The 16,688-nt window shown below is 40.5% G+C and overlaps 1 protein-coding gene across 3 annotated transcripts; it reads right to left on the bottom strand.

Annotated features, from left to right (window-relative positions):
- Positions 1 to 544: 544 nt before the first annotated feature.
- On the bottom strand, positions 545 to 16,335 carry LOC147843430 (serine/threonine-protein kinase pim-3-like). 3 transcript variants are annotated; one of them, XR_015493471.1, is made up of 8 exons: positions 16,026 to 16,335; positions 15,726 to 15,896; positions 15,521 to 15,603; positions 15,356 to 15,406; positions 14,907 to 15,279; positions 14,602 to 14,781; positions 9,024 to 9,223; positions 545 to 1,395 (listed from the first exon to the last, which is right to left on the bottom strand). XR_015493471.1 is itself a non-coding variant. In XM_087257081.1 (8 exons), the coding sequence occupies exons 1-8, from the start codon at positions 16,051 to 16,053 to the stop codon at positions 14,292 to 14,294; spliced, it is 1,011 nt and encodes a 336-aa protein (XP_087113207.1). In that variant the 5' UTR covers positions 16,054 to 16,335; the 3' UTR covers positions 14,072 to 14,291. The 3 variants fall into 3 exon arrangements, 2 of the variants coding, with proteins under 2 accessions (XP_087113208.1, XP_087113207.1); XM_087257081.1 differs by lacking the exons at positions 545 to 1,395; positions 9,024 to 9,223 and adding exons at positions 14,072 to 14,320; positions 14,416 to 14,511; XM_087257082.1 differs by lacking the exon at positions 545 to 1,395 and having other exon boundaries at positions 6,637 to 9,223.
- Positions 16,336 to 16,688: the final 353 nt, after the last annotated feature.

Below are 16,688 nucleotides of genomic sequence, written 5' to 3'. Positions count from 1 at the left end.
TTGCCTGAATGACCGGAAGAAACTTCAAAATGACCGGAGTTACAGATGGACCAAGCTACTGTAAGCTCTTCTCTGGAATAAATATAACACACACACACACACACACACACACACACACGCATAGAATAACACGAAATAAGTCTTGCAGACATTAAGAATTAAATATTTATAGGTCAAATATTTATTAATAACCTTCATTTAAAGAATATTTTAATAATAATAAAATTAAAAAAAAGTTTTCAGTGTCTTGAAATGGCCGAGTACTTTCACTAAAACACATTGAAATGAAAGGATTATTTCATCAAACATGTAAAACTTACGATCCTGAGGAAAAATAAAAAGAAGTGACCACTATAAAGTTATTGGTTATCCTGAATTAAATTAATGCAAATTATTGAGAAAATTCCATGTTTAATGTTATAAATTTGACTCGAAAAAGCGAAAATTTTCAATTCATCATTGTGTTAAATGTGAAAAGAAGCAAGTAAACACACAAAATAATCTACAATAGAAAGAAATTGATTTAAATGGCACAAAATGTGTAAATGATGACAAGTTTATTTTATATGTGTGAAAACAATTCAGCTTATTGTACTTTACTGCATTTATGACAAAAAGATGTTTTAAAATGAAAATAATCTTCAAAATAAGAATCTAAAACTTCCAGTAGGTGGTGGTAAATACACACACTTACATACCTTTAACTACACATGACATTTTACTCCACCTTACATATTACTCACCCGGATATATATAATTGTATAAGGGTCATTCTCACTATAAAGTGCCTTCGAGACTAAATTGTTTGAGAGTTTTGATTTAACCACAGTTGTTGTATTAATTAGACCTTAGACTGTAAGAAATGAATGTTGGTCAAGCTCCTGCACTTTTTACAAATAATCTGCAAGTAGAAAAACAGTAAACAAACCTCACATTGTGTCAACCCTGTCATGGACAAATGTAAAGTATCAGTACAGTCAGAGCATCTAGAAAGTTTTCATAGCGCTTCACTTTAACCACATTTTTATGTTACAACCTTAATTCCAAATGAGTCAAATTTATTTTTTACCTCTAAATTCTACACACAATACTCCATAATGACAATGTGATTTTTTTTTTCAAATTGTTGCAAATTTATTACATTTGAGAAATCACATGTACATGTACTCAGAGATGGTAGAATCTCACAAATGTTTTAAGTGTTGCCCAGCCGCAGCTCTACAGTTGTCTGTTAGAGAGGCTCTGCTGCTCATGCCCAGGAGGATGCGGGACTTCCAGTTGAGTGTGCACTTATCCCTGAGGACACACCTTGATTTGGGTATGATACACAAGGGTGATGGCATCCACAACCCAGTGTGCCAGCCTCTGCTTGATATGGCACTTTCCTTCTGCCGACTGCCAAAACAGACACAAAGCAAAATAAAACAAAAAGAAGAAAAAAAAAACAGACTAGAGAATGCTCTGTTTGGGCCACGTAAACACCCAGTGTGCGACCTGATCACAGCAATGGAGGGGTTAAGTAAGCCTCCTCCAGGGTCAATGCTTAAAGTCTCACTATATGATCTGGAGTGGTAGGAACCTTGGGCACATAGCCAGGCCAGAGTCTCAGGACAATGTGAGAGTTAGCTGGCCCAAATTCCAAGCATGATTTGCTGACAGAAAATGCCTCCAGGTCCCGGACTCTGTTAATAGAAGCCAGTGTGATGAGCAGAGCTGTCTTCAAGAAAAGAAAACTTAAAGATACTGAATCAAGTGGCTCTCTTTGCAGTGCGCAGAGGACCACAGAGTGATCCCAAAAGGTCATGAGAGGTCAGCTACCGATGCTGGCAGGTCACTTAAGGTTTCTATGTCATGTCTATGAATCACACATGAAGGTTCCAGAGATTTGATTTGATTTATTTATTTTCAAACAGAAATATCACACATAAAAAATCATTAACAAAAAATACATTTCAACATGGTCAAAAATGGAGTGGGATGAAGCACAAGCCGTCTCGGGTTACGTATGTAACCATAGTTCCCCGAGAGGGAACGAGACACCGCGTCTAACCAGAACGCTAGGGGAACACCTCTTTTATACGCGTCTTGAAGCACATGTGAAATCAATCTAATGTAATTAAGCAGGTGTCGTCAGACCAGAGAGTATAAAAGCCTGTACTGAGCATTCAGTATCAACTTTGAATTTGCTTGAAAGAAGTAACAGGCAGAAGAGAGTATGGCGGAATACGCAGTGTCTCGTTCCCTCTCGGGGAACTATGGTTACATACGTAACCCGAGACGTTCCCCATCTAGGGAACTTCAACACTGCGTCTAACCAGAACGCTAGGGGAACGCAATACCCACTAGGCCAGACTCACTGCTGACTGTGAACGCACACTACGCAGTGAGAATAGAGGACCCTGGTGAGGGGTCTACATCGAGTTGATAGTGACGCACAAATGTATGTGGAGTCGACCATCCTGCCGCCAAACAAATGTCAGAAAGGGCTGAGCCCGAAATAGACGCTTTGGAGGCCCCGACAGCCCTTGTGGAGTGGGCCTTAACAAATTTAGACGCAGGGCGTCCAGCAGCCTGATAGGTAAATGAGATAGTCTCAACTATCCAATTACTTATTGTCTGCTTATTCGCTGGACTCCCCCTTTTTGAGGGTCCGAAGCAGACCAGTAACTGTTCACTCTTTCTCCAGTTGATAACCCGGTTAACATATGTATTCAGAGCTCTAACTGGGCAGAGTAAGTTTAACTTCTCTTGGTCCGACGACTGAAATGTGGGCGGCCTGTAGCACAGCAGGTCTCGCCACATGAGTGGGCACCTTAGGCACGGGATAAAGAAAGGCTTTGGACATGCCTGGAGCAAACTCCAGAAATGAAGGTGCAACCGACAAAGCCTGGAGGTCACCAACCCTTTTTAAGGAAGAAATAGCTAATAAGAAAGCTGTTTTTAGTGTCAGAAACTTATCTGACGCCTCCTGCAGTGGCTCAAATGGGGGAACAGAGATGCCCCCGAGCACCAATGTTAAATCCCATGTCGGTACCCTGTGTGTGCTGACAGGCCTTAGCCTTATGGCTCCACGAAGGAAGCGACGAATTAGCGGATCCTGTCCTAGTGACTCATCATCTAGGGGAGAACGGTAGGCCGCTATAGCTGACACGTACACTCTCAGAGTGGATGCAGCTAACCCAGCAGACAGGCGATCTTGGAGAAATTCCAGCACTGAGGCTACCTGGCAGCTGACTGGGTTCAGCTGGTGTTCTCTGCACCAAGCTGAAAAGAGAGCCCATTTTAGGGCATAAAGCTTCCTTGTGGAGGGAGCCCTGGAGCTTAGAATGGTCTGAGCAACCTCGGTTGACAGTCCATACTCTATGAGGTGGGCCCCCTCAGAGGCCACACCCACAGTTTCCACAGGTCGGGTAGGGGATGAAGTATCAATCCTCCCGCCTGGGACAGAAGGTCCCTGCTGATGGGGATCTCCCACGAGAGACCCGCCAGCAGGGCTATGAGGTCCGAAAACCAAATCCTGGTAGGCCAAACCGGGGCTACCAGCAGTAACTGTACTCAGTCTTGACGGACCCTCTCCAGGACTCCTGGGAGCAGAGCGATCGGGGGAAAAGCATACAGACGCAGCCTCGGCTATGTCTGAACCATGGCAACCAGTCCCAGAGGGGCTGGATGCGAGAGAGAAAACCATAGTACGCAATGTGTGGTCTCTTGGGAAGCAAACAGGTCTACCTGCGCTTTCCCTAATCTTTCTCAAATGGACTCCACCACCTCGGGGTGAAGAAGTTTCCATTCCCTGAATCTCACCCCCTGCCTCGACAGGAGATCTGCTCCCATGTTCAGATGGCCCGGGACATACATTGCCCTGATGGACAGGATTTTGTTCTGGGCCCACAGGAGGATCCGATGTGCTAGTTTGCATAGCATTCGAGACTTCAGACCCCCCTGCTGGTTGATGTAAGCGACAACCAATGTGTTGTTCGTGCAGACTAAAACATGATAGCCCCTTAGATCTGGGAGAAAGTGTTTTAAGGCCAGAAACACGGCCATCATCTCCAGGCAGTTTATGTGCCAGTAACGATGATGTTCTCCCCATCGTCCCGCTGCGGGAAGCCCCCTCAGGGCTGCTCCCCAGCCCGTTAGAGAAGCATCTGTCATAAGCATGACGCGATGACAGACAGCCTCCAACACTAGGCCCTGGGACAGGAACCAGGGCATTTTCCACATACTTAAGGCTCGAAGGCTCATGAGATCCAACAACCTCTGAAAGTGTTTCACAGTGATGAACTGGCCTAGTTTGACTGTGTACGGTTGACTGAATCGAAGCGATTCATGGCGGGGACAGACGTGCTCGCATCGTCATGGAGTCCCATAGCACATCTAAAAAAATGGTCGTCCTGGCTGGAACAAGCACACTTTTTGCGGTGTTTAACCGAAACCCCAACCTTCTGATATGGGTGAGAACGACATCTCGATGCCGAACTGCCATATCGTGAGTCTGAGCTAGAGTTAGCCAATCGTCTATGTAGTTTAGGATACGTATACCCTGCATACGAAGTGGAGCTAGTGCCGCTTTGACTATTTTGGTAAAGGTTCGAGGTGACAGAGCTAGGCCGAATGGAAGAACCCGATACTGGAACGCTTCGTCCCCCCCCAGCGGACCTCAGGTATTTCCTGTGTTGGGGAAGGATGGAAATATGGAAGTATGCGTCTTTCTGGTCTATCGTCACAAACCAGTCCTCGGACTGAATTTGTGACACCACGTTTTTGATGGTTAACATCCTGAACCTGAGGGCCCTGACAGACCGATTTAGATTTCTCAGATCTAATATGGGACGCAATCCCCCATCCTTTTTGGGAACTATAAAATACCGGCTGTAAAACCCTGACTCTCTGTCGAGTGGGAGAACACGCTCTATTGCGCCTTTTATTAATAAGGCCAGTACTTCCTGTTCCATAACCAGAGCCTGTTCTGGCTTCACTATGGTGGGTGCAATACCGTTGAAGCGAGGTGGGCGTGCACAAAACTGTATTTTGTAGCCATGTTCTACTGTGAACAGGACCCACTGGGACACCATCGGCAGGTGTTTCCACGCTGCCAAAAAATGTGCTAGGGGTACCAGCCTCTCGAGACTGGCATCTGGTTGTTCTTTGACCCCCCTGCAGAGGGGGTGGGGCCCCCAATGCCCTCAGACACTGAGGAACGCCCACCCCGGGAGACACAGAGCCCCCCACCAACATAAGTGGTGAGGTGGCCTCTCCCTTTCTCCACGGACCCTGGTTCAGTGAGAGCGCTGAATGGTGCTCTCGGTGTCCAGGGGGGGCCCTGGAAAGCCTGACTCCCAACACGTCAGGACTTTGTTTTATCCTTTGTACTTCATGATATGAGGAGCTGGTTGACGGCTGGGGCTGTTTTTTAACGCGATCGACGGCGTCACCGAAGAGCCCTGAGCTCGATATTGGAGCGTCCATAAAAATAGCTCTATCGGTTTCTGACACTTCTGCTTGTGTCAGCCAGAGGTGCCGCTCAGTAGCCACCAGGGTAGCCATAGATTGCCCCAAACTAGAGGCTGCCTCTTTAGTAGCTCTTAAAGCTAGATCTGACGCCCGAAGAGCTTCTCGAAGCTGTTCGGGTGTTGCTCCCCCACCATCTAGGCACTATTTAATTAGGTCAGCCTGATATGCCTGCAGCACTGACATGGTGTGCAGGAATCCAACAGACTGACCAGCCGTCATATATGCTTTGCTGACTAGACCCGATGTTACTCTTAATGGTCTCGACAACAAAGAAGGGACCCTTGCAGATTTTAGATCTGAACGACGATGACGTGCTAAGTCCTCTTCTATCATTGGCATTACTGTACATGCCTTTTCCCCTAGCCCACGAACTGCTGAATAAATAGCTGTTTTTGGTGTCATTAACCGTGCTGAATACGTTACGTCATGTAGCTCGGGACAAAAGGGGAGGTCCCTTAGTGGAGGATCTACTCTGCTGGGTAATTCTCTCTCATCCAGCATTCCTGTCAGACGCAGCTGCTGCTGCTCACGTGCAGGCTGCCAATCTATTACTTCGAACCTGTCAGCAGCACGTGAAATCACCTCCACTAACTCCTCATATTCCACTGACTGGGGCGGCAGATTCCCCGACCCTCTTTGTATTTGTTGCTGCGGCGCCTCGGTTTCCTCGGAAACAGAGGACGCCGCCCTCCCATGAGGCGCAGAAGAAACCGCAGAGCGTGCTTCTGACGCTCCCGAAGGAGGATTAGATCTCACGGATCCAGAGAGAGAAAGGACAGAGTCCGTCTCCATCTCATCCGCCAGATCTAGCTGCGAACCCCACGACCGAAGTCGACGCTCAGCCTCAGCACGAGCGGGACCCGAACCGCGAGGAGCATGCACCACGGGAGCTTTATTAAAGAGCTCCCTCCGACTACGCAGCTCTTTACGGGAGAGAACGTCACAGTGTCCACAGTCAGCATTCTCAAATGCTGCCAGGGCATGCTCTTCTCCCAAACACTCTAAACACAAATCATGTGAGTCACCAGCCGTAATAGAGCGAGGGCATGGAGGCACACAACGTTTAAAGTTTTTCTCTGCCATACCAAAATAAAAAAGTAGTTGTCAGTTTTTTTGTATTTTGTGTATGCAAATCAGTAATGAAAGTTCACAGAAAGAGGGTGTATTTTCACGTGCGTGCTTCTTGAAAGCAAAGAAGTTGATACTGAATGCTCAGTACAGGCTTTTATACTCTCTGGTCTGACGACACCTGCTTAATTACATTAGATTGATTTCACATGTGCTTCAAGACGCGTATAAAAGAGGTGTTCCCCTAGCGTTCTGGTTAGACGCAGTGTTGAAGTTCCCTAGATGGGGAATTATTATTTTCTCACCCCATTACCACACACATCATTCGTCTATTACTTAAACTGATTTCTTCTTTTACTGATCTCTTCTTTTTCATAAAATATATTTTATCCTTTTGGCATCTTTGACAAATTATATGTTTGATTCCATTTGTACCTTTACATTTTGTAACAGACCCAAAGGAAAAAAAATCACTGCAAATAGTCATTAATTAAAACTTCATCATACCTTTCTCTATTTATCCTTTTTCAATCACCTTCATCATTATATTCCTTTAATAATATACATTTATACAACTTTTTCAATTGATTATTATCCTGACATTGTTTGGGAGTCTGATCTAGACTGTTCCATAATTTCACATCACAGACAGACATACACAAACTTGTTAAAGTTGTCCTTGTTATCAACCTCCTAAACCTTAGTTCTTCTCTCAGATTATATCCCTCTTGTCTTTCTTCAAATAACTTTTGCATGCATTTTGGAAGTAATTCATTCCTAGCTTTAAACATAAATTGTGCTGTTTTAAATTGAACCAAATCATTGAACTTGAGTATCTTTCATTTTAAAAATAAAGGATTTGTTTGCTCCAAATAGCCCACATTTTCCATCAGTCCAATGACTTTTTTGTATTTTAAATGATTGATTGTATTTGAAAACAACATCAATTAGGACTAACAAAAACCAGAAACAACTATCTAACTAATGCTGAGATGACTTATGGATATTTGTGTGCAATAATTCCAAAATGTATGTCTAATCATTATTAAATAATAATGATGACAATAATACTAACAATGAATTACATCTCTCATGATCGTGCTGCCCTGAATGTGCTTGAATGTAAGTTTATAAATAAATTCATGGTTTGCATCAAACTAAAATGAAGAATTGCAGTAAGAAATATTTATTTTGCACTATTGTTTATATCTAATAAATAACATTTCTGCTACAAAACAAACAAAAGATTATAATAAATCATTTAATTCAAGGCTGAAAGCTGCAAAACTGTTTTTAGTTAGTAACTCAAGAAAGAATGGACAATAGAAATTAATAAAAGTCTCACTTCTATCACTCTTTAAAGGTTTTGATCTGGGTTTGTGTCATTTTAAATGCTCAGTCTTGTTATGAGCTGATTTTCTTTCTTCTGTTTGTGGAAAGCAGGCGAGTCAGCGCACTAATTTATAAGCAGGCAGAGCAGGATTCTCGTGATGACCACCGGCACAATACTGCTCTTTGTTATGAGCCGCAGATTCAGTTTAAACTTAGCAAAGGCGAGCTTCTTTGTCGATGATGTGTACAGTGTTAGATTTCACATTTAGCGGACATTTGCGCTGAACACGCAGTGAATGCAACGCATCGAGCTTCAGGCACCTTCTCCGAAAACACGGATCAACATTCACCACATGTCATGATCGCTGTCATCGGCGCCATTACGTTGTAACTTTAGGTGGGGTTTGCAAATCTGTGTGTAGGCTACTTTTCACTCTTCGGCTGTTTGCATTTCCAAATAACATAACCTTTGTTTTACTTATATTTAATGACAATTTGTTTAAGTCAAACCATAATTTTAATTAATTAATTTCTGTTTTAATCAACTCCATAAGTTTTAGTAAATTATCCCCAGAACAAAAGATACTTTTATCATCTGCAAATAATATAAACTTAAACAACTCTGATATCTTACACAGATCATTCATGTGAATTATAAACAATATTGGACCTAAAACTGATCCTTGTGCTATGCCACACTTTATATTTAGATATGAAGATTTATGGTTGCCAATTTCCACAAACTGTTGCCTATTTTTTAAATAACTGCTTATTCAGTCCAAGGCTACTTCTCTAATACCAAACCTTTATCATTTGTTTACCAATATATTATCATTTATTGTATCAAATGCCTTCTTTAAATATATAAAAATTCCAACTACCTTCTCCTTTTTCTGATCTGGACGTAAGTGCCAGATAGAAAACCTCCTTGAGAAAGAAGGTCCTTTCTCAGGAGAATCTGTCAGGGAGGGTCTGTCCCGAGGAGTGTGAGTTCTGGAAACCAGGTCTGGGTGGGCCAGTGTGGTGCAACCAGCAAGATCTGCTCCTCGTCCTCCCTGACCTTGCACAGGGTCTGTACAAGAAGACTCACTAGGGAAACGCAAACTTGCCTGATACACATGTCCGAATCCAGCAGTGAGCCAGTGCATCTGTGCTGAGCGGAGCAGTGGCCGGTTTTGGCTAAAGCAAACAGGTAAACCTGAGTTTCTCCAAAACACCCCCATATCAGCTGGAGTACTTTAGGGTGAAGTTGGCACTTTCCTGGGATTGTGAGCTGCATGACATTCCTTGGTGCTTGCCATTGACATCCCTGAGACATGCAACAAAAACCTAAAATTAATAACAGAATTTAACATGAACCTGTTTATAATAAGAACAATTAAGAACAATCAGTAAATAAAAGTGAATAAAAAGTTAAATGTGAAGTGCCATTAGAAACTCCTGGAATGTCAGTCACTTTGTAAAAATGAACAGTATTTTACTGTAAATCAGGAAATTCTCCATTAGATTTATTAGTGTTTTATAACAGATTTGGACAGTTGCACAGTTTAACCATGCTTAATGTTGTGTTCAATGTTCTCTGTATTTCTCAGTTCTCCTGCATTTGTTCTGTTAATAGGTGTGGATGCCAGTTCACAGGCCAGTACTCATGAACTTTGAGAGGCAGTTTTTGGGGAAACTGTATCATAGATAGGGGTGTAACGATACACTCAAGTCCTGACGATGCACTGAGGTCTTATGAAGCAAAGGAATCTCTCTCTGTGCAACAAAGTGAACATTATTTACAAATGTATCATCTGTAATATCTCTGTGGTAAACAAACGTGTGATTTCACGGCCATGAAACAGCATTATCAGCGTAATACAGGAAAACAGAATTGACCTTTTTGGGTGAAAATTAACCTTATACAATAAGTTGAGTACTGCAAAAAAAACAAGTTCAGTATTGCAAGTCCTATCGTTTACACAAGCGATGCACATCAGCACATTTATATTTCACAGTTTCACATTATGATGTATCGTTATACCCCTAATCAAAGAAGAATGTAAAGAACACGCATTGAACTCATTTTAATCTGTCTACTTTATATTTTCAGCTAATAGGCTGTATAATTGGACGTCAGGGCACCAAAATTAATGAAATCCGTCAGATGTCTGGGGCTCAGATCAAAATTGCTAATGCCATGGAGGGGTCATCAGACCGCCAGATCACCATTACTGGAACACCTGCCAACATCAGCCTGGCACAGTATCTTATAAACGCCAGGTGAGATTCAAAGCAAGTAACAGAATAAATGCTAAACACAGATGTGTGTAAGTTCTGAATTAAATGTACTTAATATATTTATTTTAAAAAATACTGTAATCAAACGTAAAGGAATGCAAAAGTTTAAAGAAAAGTGTTATAGATACCAAGGCTGAATTTAATTGATGAATAAATAAAGTAAAATTACAACAATCTTTTATTATTACAGATTTATTTTTAAAGCTAAAGCTCACTTTTTAATGATCCTCACTAAACCAATGTTTCTATCTTGTCTTCAAAAATAATTCTATACTGATTTTTATTTAGGAAATATATTATTATTATCATTAGTAGTAGAAGTAGTAGTAGTAGTAGTAGTGTTAGTAGTTAGCATAGCAGTAGTGGCAGCAGCAGTTTTTTTTTTCTTAGCAGTGTGGTTGAATTTGGTGGTGGTCAGTATTGCCAGGATAACATTTTTATTTTTTTTGAAAATGCAGTTGCAGGAAAGAATATTTCTTAATTAAATCTAGTTTGGAGTTATAGCACAGAAACTTAGCATGCTGAATGTCTAGCGGTTATTACTCTAATTTATTTCAAACTAATTGTTTTATTCATATTATACAGTATATTCAAATGTATTTAAGTTATCATACATGTAATGTGAGCAATAAATTGTATGAAAATATGCTTCATTTTAAATTTGTAAGTGGCGAAACGGGCAGTCATGAATGTTGTGATTTTGAGAAAATGAAATCTCATTTTAATTACGCTGTAAAAAGCAATTAGTTGACTATAAAAAGGTAAGTTAAGTCAACTTAATAGGTCCTCATATTTTTAAGGGAAGTCAATTGGTCACTTTTAAGGCAGCGGTTTTGATCCCTTCATTAAAGTAACTAATCGCTTTTTATAGGAAACAAAATGATGTTTTACATTTGAAGGTGACATTTATTCTTAATTTATTCTTAGTAACACAGTTTGTTTCATTCAGCACATGATATTCTTTGGTCTGAAAATAGTTATTGATTACAAACCAGATGATAGTCAGTGTTTAATGATTTATTTCAGCCTTCAGAATGGCCTGATTGTTTAATCTTTGACATTTTTACTTGGCTCAACTTCATTTATGTTGACTGTGCTTCAAGTAATTGTAATAGTTTATAAAGCAATGTACTTTGTTTACATCTTTGTTTATTACCGTTATTTGCTGCATTGAGATTATTTGAGATTATATTGAGATTGACTTGGAGAACTGAAAGTGTGACGGTGTCACATTCGTCCAGACATACTTAAGAAAGATTCATTTAATCATGTAAGAACTGACCCTTTTGGGCAACGCAACTGTGATTAAAGTAAAGCAGCAAGTAACAGAAGCTGATTTGAATGTAATGTTGTGACTTTTTAACAGGTCATTTGCTGTTAAATTTGTATAATAAATAATAAATATATTCAAGTTTTTTTTCCAATCTTGGTTTTAATAGATAGTGACTACATTGTGAGTTCTATTGTATCTCTGCTGTATTTGCTCAATGTTACAGTTCTCTGTTCAGAATGTTTATTATTTATATCACAGAAATGGGATTCATTCAAACGTAATGTATTATGTATGGATTTCAGTGTTGACTGCTGTATGATTTTATGTGATTAATAATATGACATAAAATCTCATTTTTCATTGCAATCTCATTTTCACATCATTGCAAGGATACTTATGAAGGTAAAAATGAATATGTATTTGCTTCTGTCATTTCTATTTCTAAAGACAGTTAATTGTGCTCCAGTGACTTATAATTGTATAATCATGGCCATATTCTGAGTCTGAAATAGTGTTATTCTGAATGTCTTAACACCCTTGGCAGTCTTTTTCCAGTATAACATCATATAACAGGTTATGTCACCATATACAAAATAGATCATGCATTTTGCAAAGATAATCATTTATTTTAGGTCTGTAAGAATTGAAATATTACAAATATTTTTGATGTCTTTGACAATTCACATGAGCTGAAAACAGGGCCAATGGACTCCACAACCCACCAGGGGGGAATGCGGGAAAAACCAGTTCCTGCTGCATTTGCATCTGAGTATGCTGAAACTCAGCTTCATCCCCCCAACTCACGCATATGGTCATTTCAATGTTTGAATGTTCTAGATTAACCAAACTGACTTTAACTATCATGTTTGATATCATTTGAAATGTCTCAGTGCGATTGGTACAATGGTCTCGTTCTCTCAGAAATAGACATAATCAAAACAATTGTCGTATTTTGTAGGATAAGGCTCTAACAAATACAAATTTACTTTAATCAGTACATGTGTGCAATTGTGTCCCCCCCACCCCCAATCATGGATCAGTCCAGCAGTCAAATCAGATGAAAATTTAGTTTTAGAAAACAAATAGTTTGTTCATTATTTTTAGTTGTGAACTCATTTTAAGCAAACAAATCTTTTAAAATGTAGAGATTGTGTTCAGATAAAAATAACGAAAGGAAGACAGAGTGATATAAGATAAAGACAGCTAAATAAATAAGCAAATATAAAAAGTGCTTATTACTGAAGGACTTCTGGGTCTCATGACTCGAATTGCTTAGGGCCCCCAAACACCTAATATCCGGCCCTGCTCATAACAAACAATCATCATGATCACGGTACAAAGTGTAGAGTAAACAATGTTATTAACACTATGAGCTGTATTTGTTAAAATAAATGTTAAATTATTGTGCGTTTCATTAGACAAACTGTTGAGATGATGAAAAACACGCTGTCTTATACGTTTTAGTTAAATTGTGATTCTCTGTGCTGAACATTGCCCCCTTGTGTTGTCCATGATCACTTACTGAGGAGAGACGTGACCCTGCACCACAAAAGCACTTTTTTACTTCTTTTGGTTTGAGCACATGCTTTTTAAAATGATTGAGTTGTTGAAACTTTGACCTACACATGAAAAAACAATATGTACATTTTAAATTATTTTCAAAATTATAATTGTATTCTAACCTGAAACTGAAGATCGTCTTAAAAAGAGATTTATTGCGCTATATTGGGATAATTTGCAATTTGATGTGCACAAAAGAAGAAAAACACAGTAGTGTTTACTTTAAATTCTCGTAAGAAGTTTAGTATTTGTATTTTTTCTAACTTTGAATTGAAGATTATATCAAAAAACTATTCAGCACTCTTCAATGTTGAAATTTTGTAGTTCAATGTCCACAAAAACACAATATTGTTCATTTCAAATTCTCATAGAAACTTTTCTTTTTTACCTAAAATTGAAGATCATTCAAAATAAAAAACATTTGTTAAATATCAACATGCGTGTATGGACATTTACTGAGTTTATTATCGACAGATCTGTGTTTAAGTAAAACAATTCGGCTAGTTTAGATTTTTATGTTTAAAATTCAGATATCAGATATTGCAAATAAAGTTTTGGTCTAGTTAGTTCAGCACACTACAGACAGCATGATCATATCTAACTTAACAGTCTCCTGATTCCTCCAGTGTCTGTGTTCATTCATTCATTTTCCTTCAGCTTAGTCCCTTTATTCATCAGGGGTCGCCACAGGGGAATGAACCGCCAAAATATCCAGCATATGTTTTACACAGCAGATGCCCATCCAGCTGCAACCCAGTACTGAGAAACATCCACACACTCTCACATGCACAAACACACTATGGCCAATTTAGTTTATTCAATTCACATAAACCACATGTCATTGAACTGTGGGGGAAACCCATGCCAACACATGGAGAACAATCAAACTCCACACAGAAATGCCAACTGGCCCTGCTGGTACTCGAACCAGCGACCTTCTTGCTGTGAGGTTACAGTGCTAACCACTGAGTCACTGTGCTGCCCTTGGTTTGAACATTTACATTTTAGTGAAACCAGTAAAGACAAAAAAAACTGCTGTAATTGCGTATAAAATAACTTTATTGTTTATGATTTATTTAACATCTTCCCCTGTTTTTCTCTAAGTGGTCTAGAAACTGTACATTTGTCTACTGTAGACTAGCTTGTGTGTGTGTGTGTGTGTGTGTGTGTGTGTGTGTGTGTGTATGTCTTCAGCTCGTACAGCTTCACACAGAGGCTCACAGATGCAGCAGAGGAAGCTCAGGATCAGGATCTGTTCTCCTCAGTTCCTCTGCCCCTCCTGCTCTCCTTCTACAAATCATTGACAGCGTTTATCTACACTGAACCTGACAATGCAACCCAAGCCATGACTGCTGGATTCAGATAAGTGTAATGTCACTGGCCACCTGTGCAGTGCAACCAGGGATGGCTCTCAATGTCATCTAAACTGGGCCGATCAGCCGGTGCTGCACTGAGACACCAGCGAATCAGCTGACGGCACTCTATTACACACAACACCGTCTTCAGAACCACACAACAACACACTTCTGCTCGCTCGCCAGGCTATCTCTAAATGTGTCTGAATCTCTTACCTGTTGACAAGCTCCTGGGGAAGGTCAGTCTGCTTCTGGACGTGACCCTCTGTGCGCCTCTGAATGGGAAACGGTCACACAGGATGTTGTAGAGCGTCACTCCTACTGACCAGACTGTAGCTTGAGTCGCATGGTAGCGATGTCTACGAAACCACTCAGGAGGAGCGTATGCAGGAGTGCCTGAGAGACATAAGAAGACCACAAACATCTGCTCAAAATGCTCCAGTACAGACAAATTCCCTTTAGTGGATCAGCAGAAGTTCACAAACATCAACAGAACGTTTCCTTCTGTAACTCACACTCACCTGCAAAGTATTTGTAGGCCGAGTGCTTCAGCAGATCTCCACAGCCGAAGTCCAGCAGCTTGATGTCCTGGGATTCTGTGGAGATCAGCAGGTTTTCTGGTTTGACGTCCCGGTGCAGGACGCCGCGGCTCTCGCAGTGTTTTAGGGCCGCGATCAGCTGCACCAGCACTTTCTTTGCAAGACGCTCATCCAGACAGCCGTTCTCCTCACAGAAGCTCTGGAGATCTTGGCAAGGATCCGGTCGCTCCAGGATCAGGATGTAGCGTCTGGGACGGTCAAACCAGTCCAGCAGCTGCAGGACACTGGGGCAGGCAGGAGCTGACGTGACACGGGTCATCAATGCCACCTCCAGCGGCAGCCGACCCTGACCATCCTGCAGGACAAACCCTCCATTATATCCAGAACTCAATCAAACACAGCAAACACAACAGATTCACATCAAAACATACAACTTTCAGTCGCTCGGGGGTCCGGTCCTTTGACACATACTTGATGGCCACCTGCAGACAGAAAAAGCAGAGTAAATCACACTTGCCTGATTGTGACACATGACATTTACTGACAGCAACATTTCTAAAGCATGTCTGAACAAAGGAGGGAAGAAAATCTCTTACTGGCAGTCCATCAGACCTGCGCATCCCAGCAAACACAGAGCCGAATCCACCTTGTCCCAGCAACGGGCCCTTCTGGTACAAGTCTGCAACACAGAAGAGCACAAGAAATGAAGAAAAGAGAGAAAAAGAAAACATGCTGCGGTCTCATCAATGACAAATCATTTCATTTCTGAGCCATAAGATCTAGAAGATGAGCTGTGCTGACCTCTGCGAGAGCGTTTGGCTGGTCTGCTGGACGAGGTGGACAGTGTTTGCTGGCTGCTGCTCTGCCTTTTCCTCTTGCTGTTCCTCTGGTCTGTGGATGCAGAATCAGCCAAATGTGAAGGCAGAGGAGCCAAAAAACCAGGAAGCTCAGTGGTGCTGTCCCGTGTATCTTCTGTATATCAAAACATTTTTAATAAATCTCTTTTGTTAACTTCTGTAATCCTTTTCATTTAGTCAAACACCATACAGCATCATACAGTGATATACAATGACAAACAAATGAAAGATTAAAAACACTCACCTCCTCTTTCTTCACCCATGTGGGACATGGACAATCTCCTCCAACCTGCAATAAAACAGACAAAAACAGACAAATATGAAAATAAATGTAAAACAAAGTAAAGAAGAAGAAGAAGAAGAAGAAGAAGGAATGAAAAAACAGCAACAAAATTGTATTAAAAAAATAATCAGAAAAATAACGAAAAAAAGATGATTAGAGAAATTGTGCTCTTTAAAATAAGTCTTTTTCTCTCAGAAATCCTCCAACAGCTTCAGAAATCTCAGGAATCGCACAGAAATGCTCTGCAAAGTCGCCTCGTCTCTCAACCAACAGATTGCGATAGGTTTGATTGTTTTTTATATGCAGTCAGAATTCATATCATAACACGCGTTGCTATAGCAACTAAAATTGTAAAATACAAATAGCCAAAAAGGGGTATAAATCCGATTAGTTCTAATTAAAAGCTCTTGTTATTAAATTAAAAATGTATAAAAATTTAATTTCCGGGATAATTTTCAATAGGCCAATCAGCTTTCATCAATACTGCGTCATCAACATACACTGATTAAGCTATCGAAATTAAATGAAATGAAATGCTAAAAGCCTTATTTAATTTAATATTATTGTTGTTTATTATACAATTTATTTTATTTAAAAATATAATTCATTAATATACCTAAATTG

Source organism: Danio rerio, chromosome 6 (assembly GCF_052040795.2).
Source record: "Danio rerio strain M-AB ecotype USA chromosome 6, GRCz13ab, whole genome shotgun sequence".
Lineage (NCBI taxonomy): Eukaryota > Metazoa > Chordata > Actinopteri > Cypriniformes > Danionidae > Danio > Danio rerio.
Note: the sequence above shows the minus strand (reverse complement) of the source record. Positions and strands in the feature narration are given on the sequence as shown.